This window comes from Phascolarctos cinereus, unplaced genomic scaffold (genome assembly GCF_003287225.1).
Source record: "Phascolarctos cinereus isolate Bilbo 61053 unplaced genomic scaffold, phaCin_HiC Scaffold_3;HRSCAF=262, whole genome shotgun sequence".
In the NCBI taxonomy this organism is placed as follows: domain Eukaryota; kingdom Metazoa; phylum Chordata; class Mammalia; order Diprotodontia; family Phascolarctidae; genus Phascolarctos; species Phascolarctos cinereus.
In genome coordinates this window covers 23,897,685-23,914,514 of record NW_027555736.1, presented here as the reverse complement: position 1 = coordinate 23,914,514, position 16,830 = coordinate 23,897,685, and the positions used below count along the sequence as shown (strand labels likewise).

Here is a 16,830-nt window from a genome sequence, read left to right as displayed (position 1 = left end):
GAGTTTGGATCCTAATAGACCCAGTGAGATGAAAGTTAACAGGGGAAACTATAAAGCCTAACACTTGAATTAGGAAACTGACTTTATAAAGGTAAGATGGAGGAGACAGGTGTGGTTCAATAGCACTTGGTCTGTGAGTCATCAGGATGACATGTGATCTTGGGCTCTCTCTCTATGAAGAGAAGTTAGAGGTCACAGGCTCTCTGTTCTCTACCTCATCCAGGCTATCACATCTGGAGTATTGTGTTCAATTCTAAACAAATCATATGAAGGACGTTGATAAGATGGTGTGTCCAGAGAAGGCTGACCAGGAAGGGGAAGGGCCTTGCGTTCATGCCATGAGGATTGGTGAGGGGCTGGGGATGTTTAGCTTGGAGAAGAGAAGACTCAGAAGAGAATGGGTAGTTGTCTTCAAGTGTCTGAGAAAGCATTGAATGGATGAAAGAGTAAGCTGATGCTGTTTAGCCCCAGTGGGCAATACTAGGACACCTGGTTAAAAAGCAACAAGGTGTGTTTAGGTTTAACGTGAGGGAAAGCTTCCTAATAATTGGAAGTGGATTGAGCTGCCTGAGGAGGTGGTGGGAAAGGCTAGATTGCTGCTTGTTGGGTGTGGGAGAGCTTTATCCAAAATGCCTTTGACCTGGTGGCTGTTGCGGTTTCTTCCGACTCCCAAATTCTATCATCTTGTGATTCTGTGTGTTTCCTGCTCAGTTCTCTGGATTGGTCATTATAACTAATCATAGTTCTGCTGCCTCTTAGTGTTACGTTTAAATTATTTTAGTCATTGGCTAGAATACTCTGGTTCTGTTTATCAAACTACATCCACTCAGGTGAGTCTTACTGGGTTTCTCTGAATTCCTTATCTTTACTATAATCATTCATAGGCTATAGTTTATCCATCCATTTGCCAGCTGATGAGTACCCACTTCTAGTTTTCTTATCTACCACAAAAAGTGTTGCTGTAAATGATTTTGCTTTATATGGGATCTTGTCTCCTGTCTTTGACTTCTTTGGGGGATTAGATAATATTTCTAAAGCGCTTAGCACAATGCCTGGCACAGAATAGGTGCTTAATTGCTTATTTCCTCCCCTCTCCCCATATTCTTAGTAGTGAGATCACTAGGTCAAAGAATGAGTAGTGTAATGGCTTTTCTTTCCTAGAAATTCACAGCTCCACCTATGGTGTATCAGTGTCTGTGCCTCCTCCTTTGGGGAGTTTCTCTATGTGCCTTTTCATATGCTACTTTCAGATTAAGAAATAGAAATAAAGACTGAAGGTTTACATTAGAAATCACATAGTAAGGATCGTTCTGGCATAACTTGAGATTTCTAAAAGATTTCAGAAGACATTTATTGTCCTGATTTTTCATCAAAATAATTTATTGGGTATAGTCCCTGGCCCCACTCATTGAACCGGCGGTCTAACATGAACAAAATGAAAGAAAGAACCAAAAAGCAGTTTGGGAGTGGCTTTCAGTGCCATGTTCCACAGCCCTGGTTCCCTATATCTTCAAAGGGAAGGCAGGCATGTTCTCTGAGATTTCAAGTCTCACTCTCTTGGAGATAAGCTTGGTCATTGTGATTTCAGTGTTCATTTTTTTGATTTTGGGGGTTTTTTGTGATGGGTTTTTTTTTCATTTTCATTGTTGCAGTCGTGTACATTGTTTTCCTGATTCTACTTACTTTACTCTGTATCAGTTCATCTAAGTCTTCTCATACTTCTCTGAATTCTTCGTAATCATAATTTCTTATGGTACACTCACATCCTTTGTTTAGCCATTTCCTAATTGATTGACATTTAATTTGTTTTTAATTCTTTACTTTGGCAAAAGATTTGCTTTAGTTACATCCTCTTTGATGACCTCCCTTGCCTCACTGTGGCATGGTGGTAATTTTTAAAGGCTGTGCCAGGGGAGCAGAGATCCTACCAAACCTTTCTGGTTTTAACTATGTGGCCAGCCAAAACCAGAACTCTTCTTCAGTAGGATGCTTTGGGATGATGCATGTGGAGGATGTGACAGCTTTCAAAAAACATTGACTAAATAAATCATTGAGGTTGTGAACATCATCAGTGGAAGGAGAGCCCATTCCCAACGAGACTATCAGTCCTTGCTCTGTGGCAGTTTTATTTGCCTTCACCTTTTACTTATCCTCCTGTTTATGCCACCTTCCCATACATACCTAACATAGAAACATGCAATAATAGCACAAGTGTTCCGCTTACCCCTCAACACTAGCATCATTATAACACTCTGTAGCAGCACCATTCTTGGACATCATTGGAGACAATTTATTCTGCTGTGACCAATTATATACCTTTGATTTTTAAACCAAAGGTAATCCTAAATGTTACTATCCTTAAAAAAAGAAACCCACAAAGTGTTCATGAATGACTAATAAATGTGTTTGGGGAAAATTGTGAAGAAATTCTATCCACTGATGCAGTCCAATACCTATTCCACAACATACAGTGTTAGTCGCTGGTAGCAGCTAAGTTCAATGACTTGCCCAGGGTCACACATCCAGAATGTGACATGAGCCGAATCTGGACCTGGGTCTTCCTGATGCTGATGCCAGCTTCTCCATTACAATTTGATTATTTTTGAAAATTGGTGCAAATAAAAAACAGGAAAATTAACTTCTCATCAATTTTATATGAGTATGCTCAGTGCAATATGATGAAATTGATTGCTGTAATTCCTAAAAGCTTTAACAAGGGTGCTATTTTAGCACATAGCAAAACGCAACAATTAAGAAAACAACTATTGGATTTAAAAACAAGTTACCTAACCATCTTATACCATGGAGGAAAGCCCAAAACTTTGAACTAATTAATCCTTAGAAAAAAGAGAAAATATCAGCTGTCTAGAGTAAATGTCCTAAAGAAATGGATCTATCTGTGCGGTTATATGTTTGCCTATCTGTATTTTTGTAGAGAATTTCCCAAATAATTTGTAAACATTACTTAAAAACACAGAAGGGAAATAAACATACTACAGTTTGTTAGCATGTATTGATTGGTGTGGGATCAGACACTGCCCCACACCACCCTCTCCCCCTGCTGTCTACCATTCCACGTAGCCAAATGTTTTCTCTTTGTATATTGAGCTGTTCTGAAATACTGATTAGAATTTGTTTCTTGCTATTAGGGGTGTAAAGTACAGTTTGCTAGCCCATGCTACTTTGACCCTGGAAAATATTGATGACAGCTTCAGGACCCATACTCTCACTGTTACTGGAAATGGTAAGTCTATTTAGTTCTATAAAATACACAGATAACTAAATACAATGCTCACATTTTAACATGTTTCTCTCAAAGATGCATCTGTTGTCTTCAGTCTGACAATGGATTTGTGTTCACAAGCACTATTGACATGACCTCTCAAACTGGTCTTTAGACTTGGGAGTTTCTTTTCTCTTTGCACTTTTCTAGGGGCAGAGCAATTGAGGAATGGGATGGGAAGGGATGGGAGTGTTTGTCTGAGATATTCCCATCACAAGGTGGGCCGAGAGGAAGATGTTATGAATCCATTTCTGTTCTTGTGAAATAGACAAGCCCATTGCAGTTCCCCTGGGCCGCTTTAGGGGCAATTGGAGAGTTTGCTAACAGACTTGAAATTGAGGCACCCACCCCCTCTGGTGGTAGGAAGCAGATGATGCCTACCTCCAATGCAAGAGGGTGGGGCTAGGCCAAAACTTCCTATCCTAGTACCTGAGGATCTTGTGGGCAGTAGCAAAAGAAAGATGGCGGGGGAGAACTGAGGAGAAAGAAGTATCTATCACCTCACATCTGCTCAGATTTGGAGGAAAATGGAAGGAAGAGGAGCATGGGAATTTAGAAGGCTCAGCTCTTATCTTTTCCTTAGGTGGTTTCTATGGGAGGTTAAAAAAAAAATTGATTTTTGAAAGGTAAATTGATTTGTACTGTTTTTTAAACAATTTTTAATAATAGTTCATGAATGAGGCAGAAAAAAATCAACATAATAGTTTAATGAGTAAAGCTCACTTTTCAAGTGGAATGACTGTACACTCATAAGAATAATATTTCATGTTCAGGTTCTGATGAGAAAGTGTCTGTGGAGCAGAATATTTTTTTTCAGTGTCAGCTTTCCCAGGAAACCATCCAAACTTAAAAAATAACTCTCACGGTCTCATCTCATTTAATGCCTAAATTCCTCGTCTGTTAGGATCTGGATGGTAAATGTCGGACCCAGGGCTGTGATACCACAAAGTACAAAATTAGTGGAGTTGACCCCGCCAGTCGTCCCCAAATTGGAAAATAAATAGCAGTGGCCACCATTCTGTTTTTTTCTGGCTTGGTAATCCAGAAATGGTGTCAAGGAAAAAAAATTCACAAAAATGCTGCTCCTTTTTCCACCATCTTAGACACAGTGGCATATTTCAGCTTCCTGGTTTGCTTTCAAGAGAAGATCTTTTTATTTATCTCAGATCACTGGAGGATAGGTTCATTCTTATTTCTTTACGTTCCATTCAACAACCATCAGGTTAGGCCCCGTGACAGGCTGCTGTACTAATGTGGGGATATGAAGACAAAAATGGAAAACTGTCTCTGCTTTCCAAGTAGCTTATATTCTTTTGGATGAGCTAGATCAGTTACAGTGTTGTTGAATGTAAGGTTTTAATATGTTGGCGTTGAAAGTTTAATCAAAGTTCAGTTAATTCAGTAAAAGGCTAAAATAGCTAATCATAAAAATAATATATTTTGTTTTATGTGTTCTAAATACTCCATGGTACACCTGAAGACTTTTGAACTGTCCCCTTTTAGCACATTCTTAGTAACTTTACAGTAATAGTGTGCTAACAGATTATTTTAAGGTTACATAAAGGAAAAGAAATACTCCTTCTGAAGTTCTAAGGGGGCTGGTTTTAGCCATTAAATGTGGCAGCAAGTGTTTAGAGGAAACGGGATATAAGGACACAGATGAGACCTGTTCTTTCATTGGCTGGTATGGGAAAATTCCAGGTGAAGAAACTCCCTCAATTATTGTAGGTTGACACATTGTCTACAACCCTCCAGTGTAGCCTGAAGCAGATTAAAAATGTAATGGGGGAATATTTAACAAAATAACTAAAAATGCAACCAAACATACTTAAAATTACATTTTAAAACTAAGTCAGTTGGCATCCTGCAGGGATCCCTATGTACAGATTAGTGGCCCCTTGTCTCTATTGAGGTTTAACACTTCTGGCCAAGGGCACTGAGAAGTTAGCTTGGATGGTACCCCAGATCTTTCTGGCTTCCAGGCCATGCTGGCTCAGAAAGCTATTCAGAATCTAAATGTAGACATTCTCCAAGTTACATGGTTGTGGGTATGGTCCATTTACCTCCACCCTAAACCTAACTTTTACCTCTCTCTTGGGCTCATCAGGATTGCTTCTTTGTCCATTCATTCTCCTTTATTTTCCCTCTTGTGAATACAGTTATCGTATGCCCTGTTCTTTTGGGTTTGCTTTTGTTAATTTGCATTATTTCCCAAAGGTCCTTCTAGCTTTATTCCTCATTTATATTTATATAGTGTTCCAATGTGTAAGCTCCTTGAGGTCAGGCACTGTGTTTTTGTTTTTTCGTGGAATCAAGCATCACAAACTTGGGGATCGAGGAGCTCCAGCCCTCACACCAATGAGATTCCCCTTAGAACACCCCACACACAGCTGGCCGGCCTCTGCTTGAGGCCCTCTGTTCCATCTTGGGTAGCGCCAATTGTTAGGAAATTTTTCCTGACATGGAGCCTGTGAATGCTGTCTTTTCTGCACCTACCATCATTTGTTCTTTACTTCTCCTTTGGGGCCAACCAGAACAAATCTCCTTTGCATGTCCCCTTGGAGGCTTTTCTTCCAGTTCCTTCAGGCGGTTCTCATATGTCATAGACTCAAGGCCCTTTGCCAGCCTGGTTATCCTCCTCTGGACACTCTCTAGCTTACCTATGTTCTCCTTAAACTATGGTGCTGAGAACTAAACAGTCTTCCATGTGTGGTCTGATGAAGGGTCCACCACTTCCTCCTTCCTGAAAGCTATTCCTGCCATTGTGGTCCAGCATTACCTCAGACTTTTTGGGGGCTCTATCACTCTGAAGCCTCCATTAAGCTTATTGTCCAATCAGCCCCCCAGATCTTTCTCAGATCCACTGCCCAACTATGCCACACTCTCATCTTACACTTACACTTGTATCAAACTTTATATCGATTCCTATTGAATGTCATCTTATTAGTTTCAGTCCAATGTCAAGCCTGTCAAGAACCTTTGGGATCCAGACCCTGTCGTCCAGTGTATTGGCAGTTCCTACCATTTTGGCATTTTCTGCAGATTGTATAAGCGTGCCATCCATCTGTCCCTTTATCTGAGTCATCGTCAGAAATGTTTGACCACACAAGGCCAGGCACAAGTGCCTCGGGCCCTCCACTGGAGACCTGCCGTGTTGACTAGGAACCATTAACAATTACTTGAGTCCAGCTGTTTGCTTGGTTCTGGATCCATCTGATGATATTATCTACTCTACATCTCTCCATCTTCGTCAGAATAGGAACTTTATCAAAATCTTTGCTGAAATCTAGATAAATTGCATCTCCACCATTTGCCTCATCTCCAAGTTTGGTAGTCATGTCCAAAAAAAGCGAAATGAGTTTAGTCCGGCATGATCTCTTCCTGATGAAGCCATGTTGCCTTTTCTTGGTAATTACGGCTTCCCTTTCTAGATAATGATCTGCCGTCTCTTTAATGATGCTTTTGGGAATTTTCCCAGGAGTCAAAGTCAAGCTTATGGGCTCCAGTTCTCCATGATCTTTCCTTCCTCAGTGACAGAGTGTTGGCCTTCACCTTGGCCAGTTTCCTTGGGACCTGAGCATGGAGTTCCTCTGCGACAAGTGAATTCACTTCATCGAGGGCAGCTGGATCTTCTCTCATTCTCTTCTTATTTTGGACATCAACCACCTTTTAGTCATTTTTGTTCCATCGTTTCCAGGGCGGTAGTGATTCTCCTTGGCAGAGGAATCAGAAGCAAACTCCAGCTGAGCAAGTCTGCCCTCCCTGTTATCAGTCTCAGTCATTCCTTCTGCCTCAAGCAAAGTTTCTGTCCCCAACACTGAGCACAGTGCCTGGCACATAGTAAGAACTTAATAAATACTTATTGATTCTTTAGTTAATATGCCACAATTTTAAAAATATTGCCCTCCTGTTGAACTCGGATCAATCCCCACTTTTCACAATGGCAGCGCTTCTGTGAAAATCTTTAAACTGATAGTTCTTTGTTTTTGGTGATCCTTTCAGGTGTAGTCCCCAAAATTCCATTCTTAGATCAAAGGGTGTGATTTCTTTTGTAACCTGGACTGTGTGCTACCAGGTTATTCCAAGACAATATAACCTGCAGATTGTTTTTTTTTTCAATACTGTTACCTAGCCAAGTGTCCACCATAATTTTTTTTTCTTGAGGGGCTAGATGTGGCTCTTTGGTGATTTCATCCACATAAAGAACCCCCAGTATGGAAATTCCCTCCACCAATCCAGACTCACTTCTAAATTAGACTTGTTAACTTGCCCCTGGTCACAGAGCTGGTAGGAATGGGAGGAAGGGCTTCAACCTGGGTCTTCTTAACCACTGTAATATTGCCTCTCTTCTTTCACATTAGCACATGCTTAGCAAATACCTGTTGTCTTGACTTATTCTCCCAAAAAGTTCAACACATTTGAACCTACTTGAATCAGCAGTGAAAAAGTAAGTTTGTTTCTCCACAATGCCACCAGCATTGACCTTCATTGCTTTTCATCGTTGTTTTCCATTTTGATGGGTATGAGATTCCCATTCATTCTGAAAACAAGGCAGCAGCTTCCACAGACTGCTGAGAAACGAGGTCTCTCCGAAGCCCAGGAGAAGTGGTGGTCTTATCCTGCTGTGTCATGTTGGAGAAGGGCTTTGATCAAAAGGCACCGTGGTTTTTCCATCGACTCTGTTCTGTTTAGTTAAGCTAAGTCATTATTCTTTTTCCTGTAAGCCCCGTAAGCAAACCTAACCCAACCAAACAGAAGGCTGAATTCTGGTTACTGAACATTCATATTTATAGTATTATTAATATTCTAACAGCAAGCAATTTTTCTTTTAAAGTTCATATTTGAAAGCTTTACTATAGCCTCAGGTTTGACATTATTATTTGGGAGTCGCTTTTTAAAAAGGGGAACCTAGCTAATTTTCATAATATACACCAGTTTAAAAATAGTATTTGATGTAGTAGAGAAATCAGCTTCTTCCTAGCAACTTCTTAGGCTGTATCTAGTAAATAAAGTGTGTTATACGAATAGACCAACCCCCTTTTATTGACTTATTAGCAGCAAAAGAAAAGGTGACCTACACAAAGTCCCTTGTTTATTTTAGCAGAAGAAATACAGGATAAATACTGTTAATACCACTTCTTTCTTGTGGCCCTGCTGACCGAGCCTACAAATTTCATCCTGATCTCTTGTTTTATTCTAGCATTTCTTTGTATCAGATCATGCCATTGGTATTCTGATTGGAATGAGCCTTGGACGGCACAGGAATAATAAACAGTACAACAGCTTATAATGCTAAAAATGAATTTTAAAACCTATTGTTACACAAAGATAAAACATCACAAAATTAAAATGGATTTTGTAACTGGCTTAAATGAGTTTCTATCGCTACACAATGGTTGTGTGATTTTTCTTCTGATTTTTTTTTCTTTTAAACAGAAGAGTCATCATTTTGGCTTCCCTTGTATGGCAGCATGTGCTGCCGATTAGCTGCTCAGCCAGCTTGCATGGCTGAAGATGCATTCAAAGGATTTCTGAATCAGCAGGTTCGAATGCTCTCCCATATCCTTTAGCAGTAGTGAATGTCTGTTTGAAGCATTAGAGAATATTACAGCCAATTAAATCTGTATATACTGATGTTGTTCTCTGGCCTTCTTCCAATAGGGAAAAGTCTGTTGTGGAATATCGTGGTTTATGGGGTTATTAAAGTGTCATATCTAAATCTGATCAATCATTAGACCGATGTTGGTGTGCTTATGTACTCATTATATAAACTAAAAAGATCTTTGTTGGAATGGGGCTTACAAGGGGAAAGTCCAACATGCAGTGGAAGCTAAGAGGTTCCTGCTGTAGGGTTCTTGGGCTCAGGATTGTAGTCTAGTCCAGAGCTTGGCCCTGGTGGGGCTTGGGAAGGCGCTCAGCTGCCCCAAACATCTAGGGGGGATGGGGAATGATCAGTATTAACAGGGTGCTCATCTCTACTTCTCTGAGTGTCATGACTGTAAGGGAAGTGGGCATGAGCACGTGGGTGGGTGGGTGTGTATTATATATAATATATATATGTGCATATATATATGTATATATATACACACGTGTGTGTATGTGTGCTATGTCTGTGAACTTAAATTGTTTGATAATTATTTCAATGTAATTGGTTTCCTATGTAATCCTATGTATTTTATTTTATGCATTTAAAAACATTCTTCTGAGAAGACGTAAATTGCACAGAGGCTCCAGGACAGTCAGGAACTCTTGGTGTCTATGTCAGAGGGGAGGGTTTGGCCAGAGGGAAGCCTTCTGTTGCATAAGGAACTCTTCCCTATTTTTCCCCATCCCAGCTCTGTGCTGGATATTCAGTAGCAACAGAAGGCCCCTTCTTGTGAAGCCCTGATTTGGGGAGGGGGAAATGCTTGCCACCGTTCACACAAGCCAGTTACTGGCAGAGATGAGATTTTGGCACTGTCGAGGCCCCTGAGCTTCCAAATCTGCCTCTGTACCACCTACTACTGATTTATTCATAACCATAAATAGTTATTTCCATCCAGTAAATAATTCATTATGGACTATAGTGAATCAATAGCTTTTTTCCAAGAGAGATTCCATTATTAGAAGAAAAGAAGATTTGCATTCTTACTGAGTAGCTGGCATTTGCAGTGTTCCCAGCAGAGGGTGGCTTTGATTTTGAAAATCACCCAGTTATTTTTTCTAATTTTGCCAGGTCATTTAATAGATTGCCACTGTGTTTGGGGCACTGATTTTTAACGGACTTGCTTCATTTGGTGAAAGATCTCTTAGAACGATGTATTGATTATTATTTTGTGGGGGGGATAGCTCTGTGGTATTTATTGTTTAGTCTAGATTCTTTGTGAATTTGGTACTTTAATTCCCTGAAGCTAACTTGCTTTTTGATCTCTGGAAACTGATTTACTTCATAAAGAATTAAAAGGGAAATCTCGTGCTGGTTTCAAATTGTAAAAATAGGGTAAACTTGGAGAATTTCAAAACTTTATTAGAATTAGCAAAACTGAGAAAGTTGTTAATTTGCTGATTATTTCTTCTTCAGCTAATGGTCGAAGGCCTAATTATGTGGAGAAGGCTCTACTGTGTGCTGAGAAGTGGCCAACTCTTCTGCTATTACAGCCCAGAAGAAACTGAAGCTAAAATGGAACCCACTTTGGTAGTGCCTTTTAACAAGGTAAAATATGATGCTCTTAGGCCAGTAAGGATAAAAAAAAAAAGTCTTAAAAAAGACGTGGCTTTTGGTCACTTCTGAGTTAGCCAGTTCAGTTCTGCCCCCAGATGTAAAATTCTTGAGTTGGGGACCTTCCCTACGCTCTTATTCACTAAAATGTTGTCATCTTTTAAAACACTGAAACCTATTCCCTTCTCTTCTTTCCATCTCAGAGAGTGTTGTCTCAATTGGAAATCTTACACACCCCTTCTTGTCCATGCACTGCTGTTGATTAGCTCCAATTTATCCTGAATATGCCTTGTTTGCACACAGTTATTAACATGTTGTCCCTTCCATTAAACTGTGAGCTTTTTGAGAATAGGGACTCTTTTGCCTTTCTTAGTATCCTCAGTGCTGAGCACACTGCCCAGCACGTAGTAGGTGCTTAATAGATGTTTGTACCAGAAGACTGGAATTAAAAAAGAAAGAAAGCAAAAAATAGCATGCTTCAGTCTATATTCAGTCCATATCAGTTTTTCTGGAGACGGATAGTTTGCTTCATGAGTCCCCTTGGGATTGTCTTGGATCATTGTATGGCTAAGTCACTCACAGTTCTTCATACCCTATTGCTGGTTCTACTCACTTCACTTTGCATCAGTTCATGTCTTTCCAAGTTTTTCTGAAATCCACCTGCTTGTCATTTCTTATAGCACAATAATACTCTATCACAATCATATATCATAGCTTGTTTAGCCATTCCTCAATTGATGGGCATCCATCAGTCTGATAGATAATATTTTCCACGTTCTTCTAATTTTCCTTATATCTAGATCTTTTATCCATTTAGACTTTAGCTTGGTAAATACTGTAGGATATTGATCTATGCCTAATTTCTGCCAGACTGCTTTCTAGTTTTCCCAACAATTTTTACCAGCATAGTAGATTCTTATCCCCAAAGCTTAAGTCTTACATTTGTCAAACATAAGGTTATTATAATCATTTACTGCTGTGTATTGTTTGCCTACTCTGTTCCACTGATCCACCTTTCTTTTTCTTAGCCAATACCACAAAGTTTTGACAATTACTGCCTTATAATATAGTTTAAGATCTGGTATTGCCAAATAGCCTTCCTTTTTTTTTTTCATTAATTCCTTTAATATTCTTGACCTTTTGCTCTTCCAAATGAATTATTATATTTTCTAGCTCAAAATAATTTTTTAGCAAAAAGATTAGCTTGCGTAAAATTGCCATTTATTATATTGGCTCTGCCTATCCATGAACATTAATATTTCTCCAGTTACTTAAATCTGACTTTATTTGTATAAAACGTGTTTTATACTTACATACATGTCATTCATGGGTTTGTCTTGACAGATACACTTCCAGATATTTTATGCTGTCTATGGTTATTTTAGATGGAGTATCTCTTCTTGAAAGGTTTTGTTGGTGTTGTCTAGAAATGCTGATTTATGCGGGTTTTTCTTATATCCTGCTACTTTTGCTGAAATTGTTTTCAGATAGCTTCCTAGATTTTCCAAGTAAATCTAGGGTTCTCTAAGTATACCGCTGTATCATCCTCAAAGTGATAGTTTTATTTTTTCAATGCCTGTTTTGATTCCTTCAATTTCTTTTTCATGTCTTATTGCTATAGCTAGCATTTCTAGTAGAATATTAAATAACATTGGTGATAATGGGCATCCTTGTTTTACTCCTGATCATATTGCAAAGGCTATCCCCATTACAGATAATGCTTGCTGATGATTTTAAGTAGATCCTTTTTATCATCTTAAGGAAATATCCATTTATACCTCTGCTTTCAGGTATTTTTAAATAGGAACGAATGTTGCATTTTGTCAAAAGCCTTTTTCGCATTTATTCGTATCATTGTGATTTTTGTTACTTTTGTTATTGATATAATGAATTCTATTAATGGTTTTCCTGATGTTAAACCATCCCTGCATTTCTGGTGCAAATTATTCCAAATAATTTATTTGATATTGAAATTAGTTGATCTTTAAATGTTTGGTAGAATTCACTTACTATTGTATTCATCATTTCTTTCAGCACAATAATATTCCATTAAATTCTCCTATTACGGTTACCTGTTTTTTAGTTGCTAGGCTTCTTTTTCCTGTCCTTTGATTACAAAAATGCTGTAAATGGTTTGGTGTGTATATATAGGCCTCTTTTCTTTCTGTCCTTCATTGACTTGCTTGGGTAGGGTATATGCTTCACAGTGGAATCTTTTCATTTGCATCATCGCAAATGGCATTGCAGAATGGTTGACAGTGCATTCCTGTGCTTGTATTTCTGCAGCCCCTCCATTCATTGTCCCTGTTGTCTGCTTCACCAGTGTTTTGGGTATGAGGTAAAACTTGGGAGTGGTATTCATTTGCATTTCTCTTATTCCTGCTGATCTGGAGAATTCTTTCATCAGGCCATGAATACTTTAAAATTCTTTTGAGAATTGTTTGATCTACTATCTGCCATCCTATCTACTGGCAAATAGCTTTTGGTCACATATGTCTTAGTTATCTTTATCTGGGATCACTATCAGATCCTGATATCCCATGAGCTCCTTGAAGGCCGGGACTATCTTTGGTGTCCTTGGATTGGGCTGGGCCTGAGACCTAGTAGGCCCTTAATGTTTGTTGATTGATTATGGATTTGATACAGCCTCAACCTCTCCCCTTCTTAGCCTACTTGCATTAGTTTTATATTCACTTCTAATTAACTTACCCTGTTAAGTGATGTCTGATTTGTTAAATTTTTCCTTATAAATTGTGGACAATTCTTTCTTTTTTGGTATTAAGTACACAGAGATAAATATTTGAAGGGAAGGAACGGGAACTATTTACCCTGGAGGGAGAGGGAGAAATTCAGAATTTGTCATTCTTCATCATCAACATTATCCCCCCTCCCTCCCCTTCTTCCAGTTTGCTCTCCCTTTATTGTCATGTCCGTCCTCACTCATTGGCCCATCAGCTGTTGAGGCCATCTTTATGGCACATCATTTTAGAATGCAGAATCTTTTTAGATCTTGGTTCTGGAGGAGAAAGTGAGCTCTGCCTTACTTAAATTCAATTCACATTTAGGTCAAGGCATTACCCTATGGAGAAACAACAGATCTTGCTTCTGTCATCTAGGGTGTAGCTTTTCTTTCAGTGCTTGCATGATGCAGTATTTCAAAGGCATTCCATGTGGGCATTTATCTGCAGCATTGATAAAATGTGGAAGAAGCAAAGTTGTACACTCAATACTTATGTAGATTCAGTTACAAAGGACTCCTTAAGAAAATAAAGAACCATGTAAACAATTGAAAGCATCTTTAGTGCTCATGGCTAGGCCATGCCAATATAATAAAAATGGAAATACTTGCAAAGTTAATGTACAGTTTTAATGCTATGGCAATCACACTATCAAAGGGATTCTTTAGAACTCAATAAAAGAAAAACAATTTATTTAAAGGAACAAAAGATGTAGCCTGTAAAGAGAAATTAAAAAAACCGTAGGAATGAAGGGAATGGCACTTGCATACCTCAAACTGTATTATAAAGCAGCAAGCATCAAAACCATTTGGTAGCCATTTAAACTACGTATGAATAAATCAGTGATAGGAAGTGGACAAGGAAGAACTGGAAATAATGAAACACAGTAAATCACCAAGTATACAATAAACCTGAAAACATTAATTGCTTAGAAAAGAACTCCCTGTTTTGATAAGAACCAGTAGTTAGCTGGAAAGCAACCTGGCCAAAGTTGGACCAACATCTTATACCATATTCTACAATTACTCAAAATGGATACATGACCTGAATGTTAAAGACTGCCATTAAACAAAAAATTAGAAGAAAAGCACATTACATATCTTTCAAAGTTAAAGTTAAGAAATATATTCATAACCAGGCCAGGGACAGAGCCAATCATAAAGGATAAAATAGATGATTTTGATAAAATGAGATTGAAAAGCTTCTGCACAAACAAAATGAACTCATCTAGGTAAAGAAGAGAATCAGTCAAATGGGGGAGAGAATGTTGGTATTAAACTCTCAGATAAGGGATTTTTGTCCAAGATTTTTGGACAGCTAACAACAAGGCAATGCATTCCCCAGTAGATAAGTGGTCTGAGGATATGAATAAACAGTTCTCAAAGGAAGAATTCAGCCATCTGAAAGAAGCTCCAGATCACTAATTATAAGAGAAATGCAAATCAAAACAACCCTGGAGTTTCACCTCACACCCAGCCAAGGTGGGAGTAGTCAATGCTGGAGATGTAGAAAGACAAGCATATACTATACATATGCCTTGGTGGAGCAGTGAATTAGTTGACCACTTTGGGAAGCAATTTATACTTACACAAATAGAGTGACTGAAATACACGTGTCCTTTAAAACTGAGATTCCGAGGTCCCATAATGCAACAACATATTTATTGTATCACTTTTTGTAGTGGCAGAGAACTTGGAACAGAGTAGATGCTCATTAGGGAAAAGGATCTGTGAATTAAAGTATGTAAACGTAAGGAATGTAATGTGTGGAAAGACATGAACTAATGCAAGGGAAAACAACCACAGCAAAATGCCCATCTACCCACAATGGCTACAACACAGTGAATGGAGAGAAGCCCAACCACAAAGTAATCAGTCAAACATTTATTAAGTGCCTACTGTGTGCTAGGTGGTCGGGATATAAAACATGGCAAAAGACCATTCCTGCCCTCAGGGAGCTTACAGTCTAACAGGGAAGACAACATGCAAAGTGAGCTATGTACACAATAAATAGGAATTGAGAGGGAACAGACTAGAATTTAAAGAGGTTGGGAGGAAGTGCTGCAAAATGCCAGGGAACAAGCCAGAAACCAAAGAAGAGATAGAAGAAAGCACCCCCACCCCTCCTTTGCAGAAGTGGGGGAGGGCAGAGGCAGGGATCCATGGGTGTAGAACATTGACATACATCGTCAGATTTTTTTTTCAATTTATTGATCTATTTTTCTGGGTAGGGGGGTTGTTTCTCTTTAAAAATATTTTTTTAAATTATTCAGTGAGATAAGGGAAAAGAAACAGAAAGTTTAGGGAATGTAAAAGCCAAAGATATCAATAAACATTTAATTTTTTTTAAATTGCCCAGCACAGGGGTCATGACCCTCGTTTATCCCATTTGTGACTCCCCAAGTTGAAATGACTTTTAAAGTCACTGCTCTCTGAGGTGTGTTCCCTTAACCACTTTTGCATCTACCTAATTATATTATTATCCCCTTTCCGCAGCAGGGTGTTCCCCCAGAGGGCAGGGGGAGCCCTCTTCCCACTCACTGTTTAGATCTACCTTGTCTAACAGCATGCAGCCCCATGACTCTCCTTTCCTCTTTCTGTGGGCAAATCAGGCCCAGTAGAATTATTGTCTTTTCAGGGACTTGAATCTGGGGTTTCCTTTTAATGCTTTCTAGCATTCCAAAAATTGAATTTGAACATCTTATGGGAGTAATATCGCTTTATAGACCTTTAGCTATGAGCTTTATAAATGAACAGTAGATATAAAATAAATGTTAATGAGGGAACCCTCACAACATCTCACTACAGTAGAAACTGTATTGTCCGTTCCATGTCTCAGCTGATCCTTCTGGTTCCTGGCATGAATGTCAGAATGAGGAGCATGTTACTGATTCTTTTCCATTTTATTACTGTTGAAAATAGAGATAACGTGTACTCTGCATTACAGTTATCATATGCTTGATCAGGTTAAGAGCTGCAAATAAGTCTCCCCCCGACCCATCCCCTTTACGCCAAGGGAGATTCAAACAGTGGCTAGATTTTCACCTCATAGAAATTAGCTCAGTCAGTATAGAGAGCCAATGCAGGAAACCCCTGCACTCTTGATAGGAGTTTGAAGTTTGAATATTGAAAATCAGTCCTAGGAAGGGCTCCTTTTAGGCCTGGACTGATCACTAAGTAGTCAGATTTCTCACTGTGCCCTGGGCACAATGTGCCAGCCGAGCACCACAGTCTTTGGATGGATTGTTGAGCTAAGTGCCAGTTGGTGTTTTATCTGAACTTTTAGGAAACCAGAATCCGCACAGTGGATAACGATCCCAAGAAAAGACCGAATCGCTTCTTCGTGATCAACCTCCTGGGTGATAAGGTGGTGACCCAGACGTTTGCTGCTGAGAGCTCGGAAGAGCTTCACAAGTGGATGGGCGTTTTCAGACAGCATATTTTTGACCTCAGTGAGTAGACATTTGGGGCTTTCTGGGGGGCATAGTTGTGTGTAATAAATCCTGCTGCCAGGGGGCACCCTGGTCCACAGAGTGCCAGGGGTGGAGGGGTGAAGACTCCAGGTACTCACTGTATTGACCCTGGGCAAGTCTGCCTCTCTTTCCTCATCTA

General features: G+C 39.3%; 1 protein-coding gene across 1 annotated transcript in view; it reads left to right on the top strand.

Annotated features, from left to right (window-relative positions):
• RTKN2 (rhotekin 2) overlaps window positions 1-16,830 on the top strand; it is an 80,761-nt gene that overhangs the window by 50,790 nt on the left and 13,141 nt on the right. Inside the window, 4 exon segments of the mRNA XM_020998247.2 lie at window positions 3,150-3,244; window positions 8,720-8,826; window positions 10,344-10,475; window positions 16,505-16,670. Of these exon segments, the coding sequence (XP_020853906.1) occupies window positions 3,150-3,244; window positions 8,720-8,826; window positions 10,344-10,475; window positions 16,505-16,670 (500 nt within the window).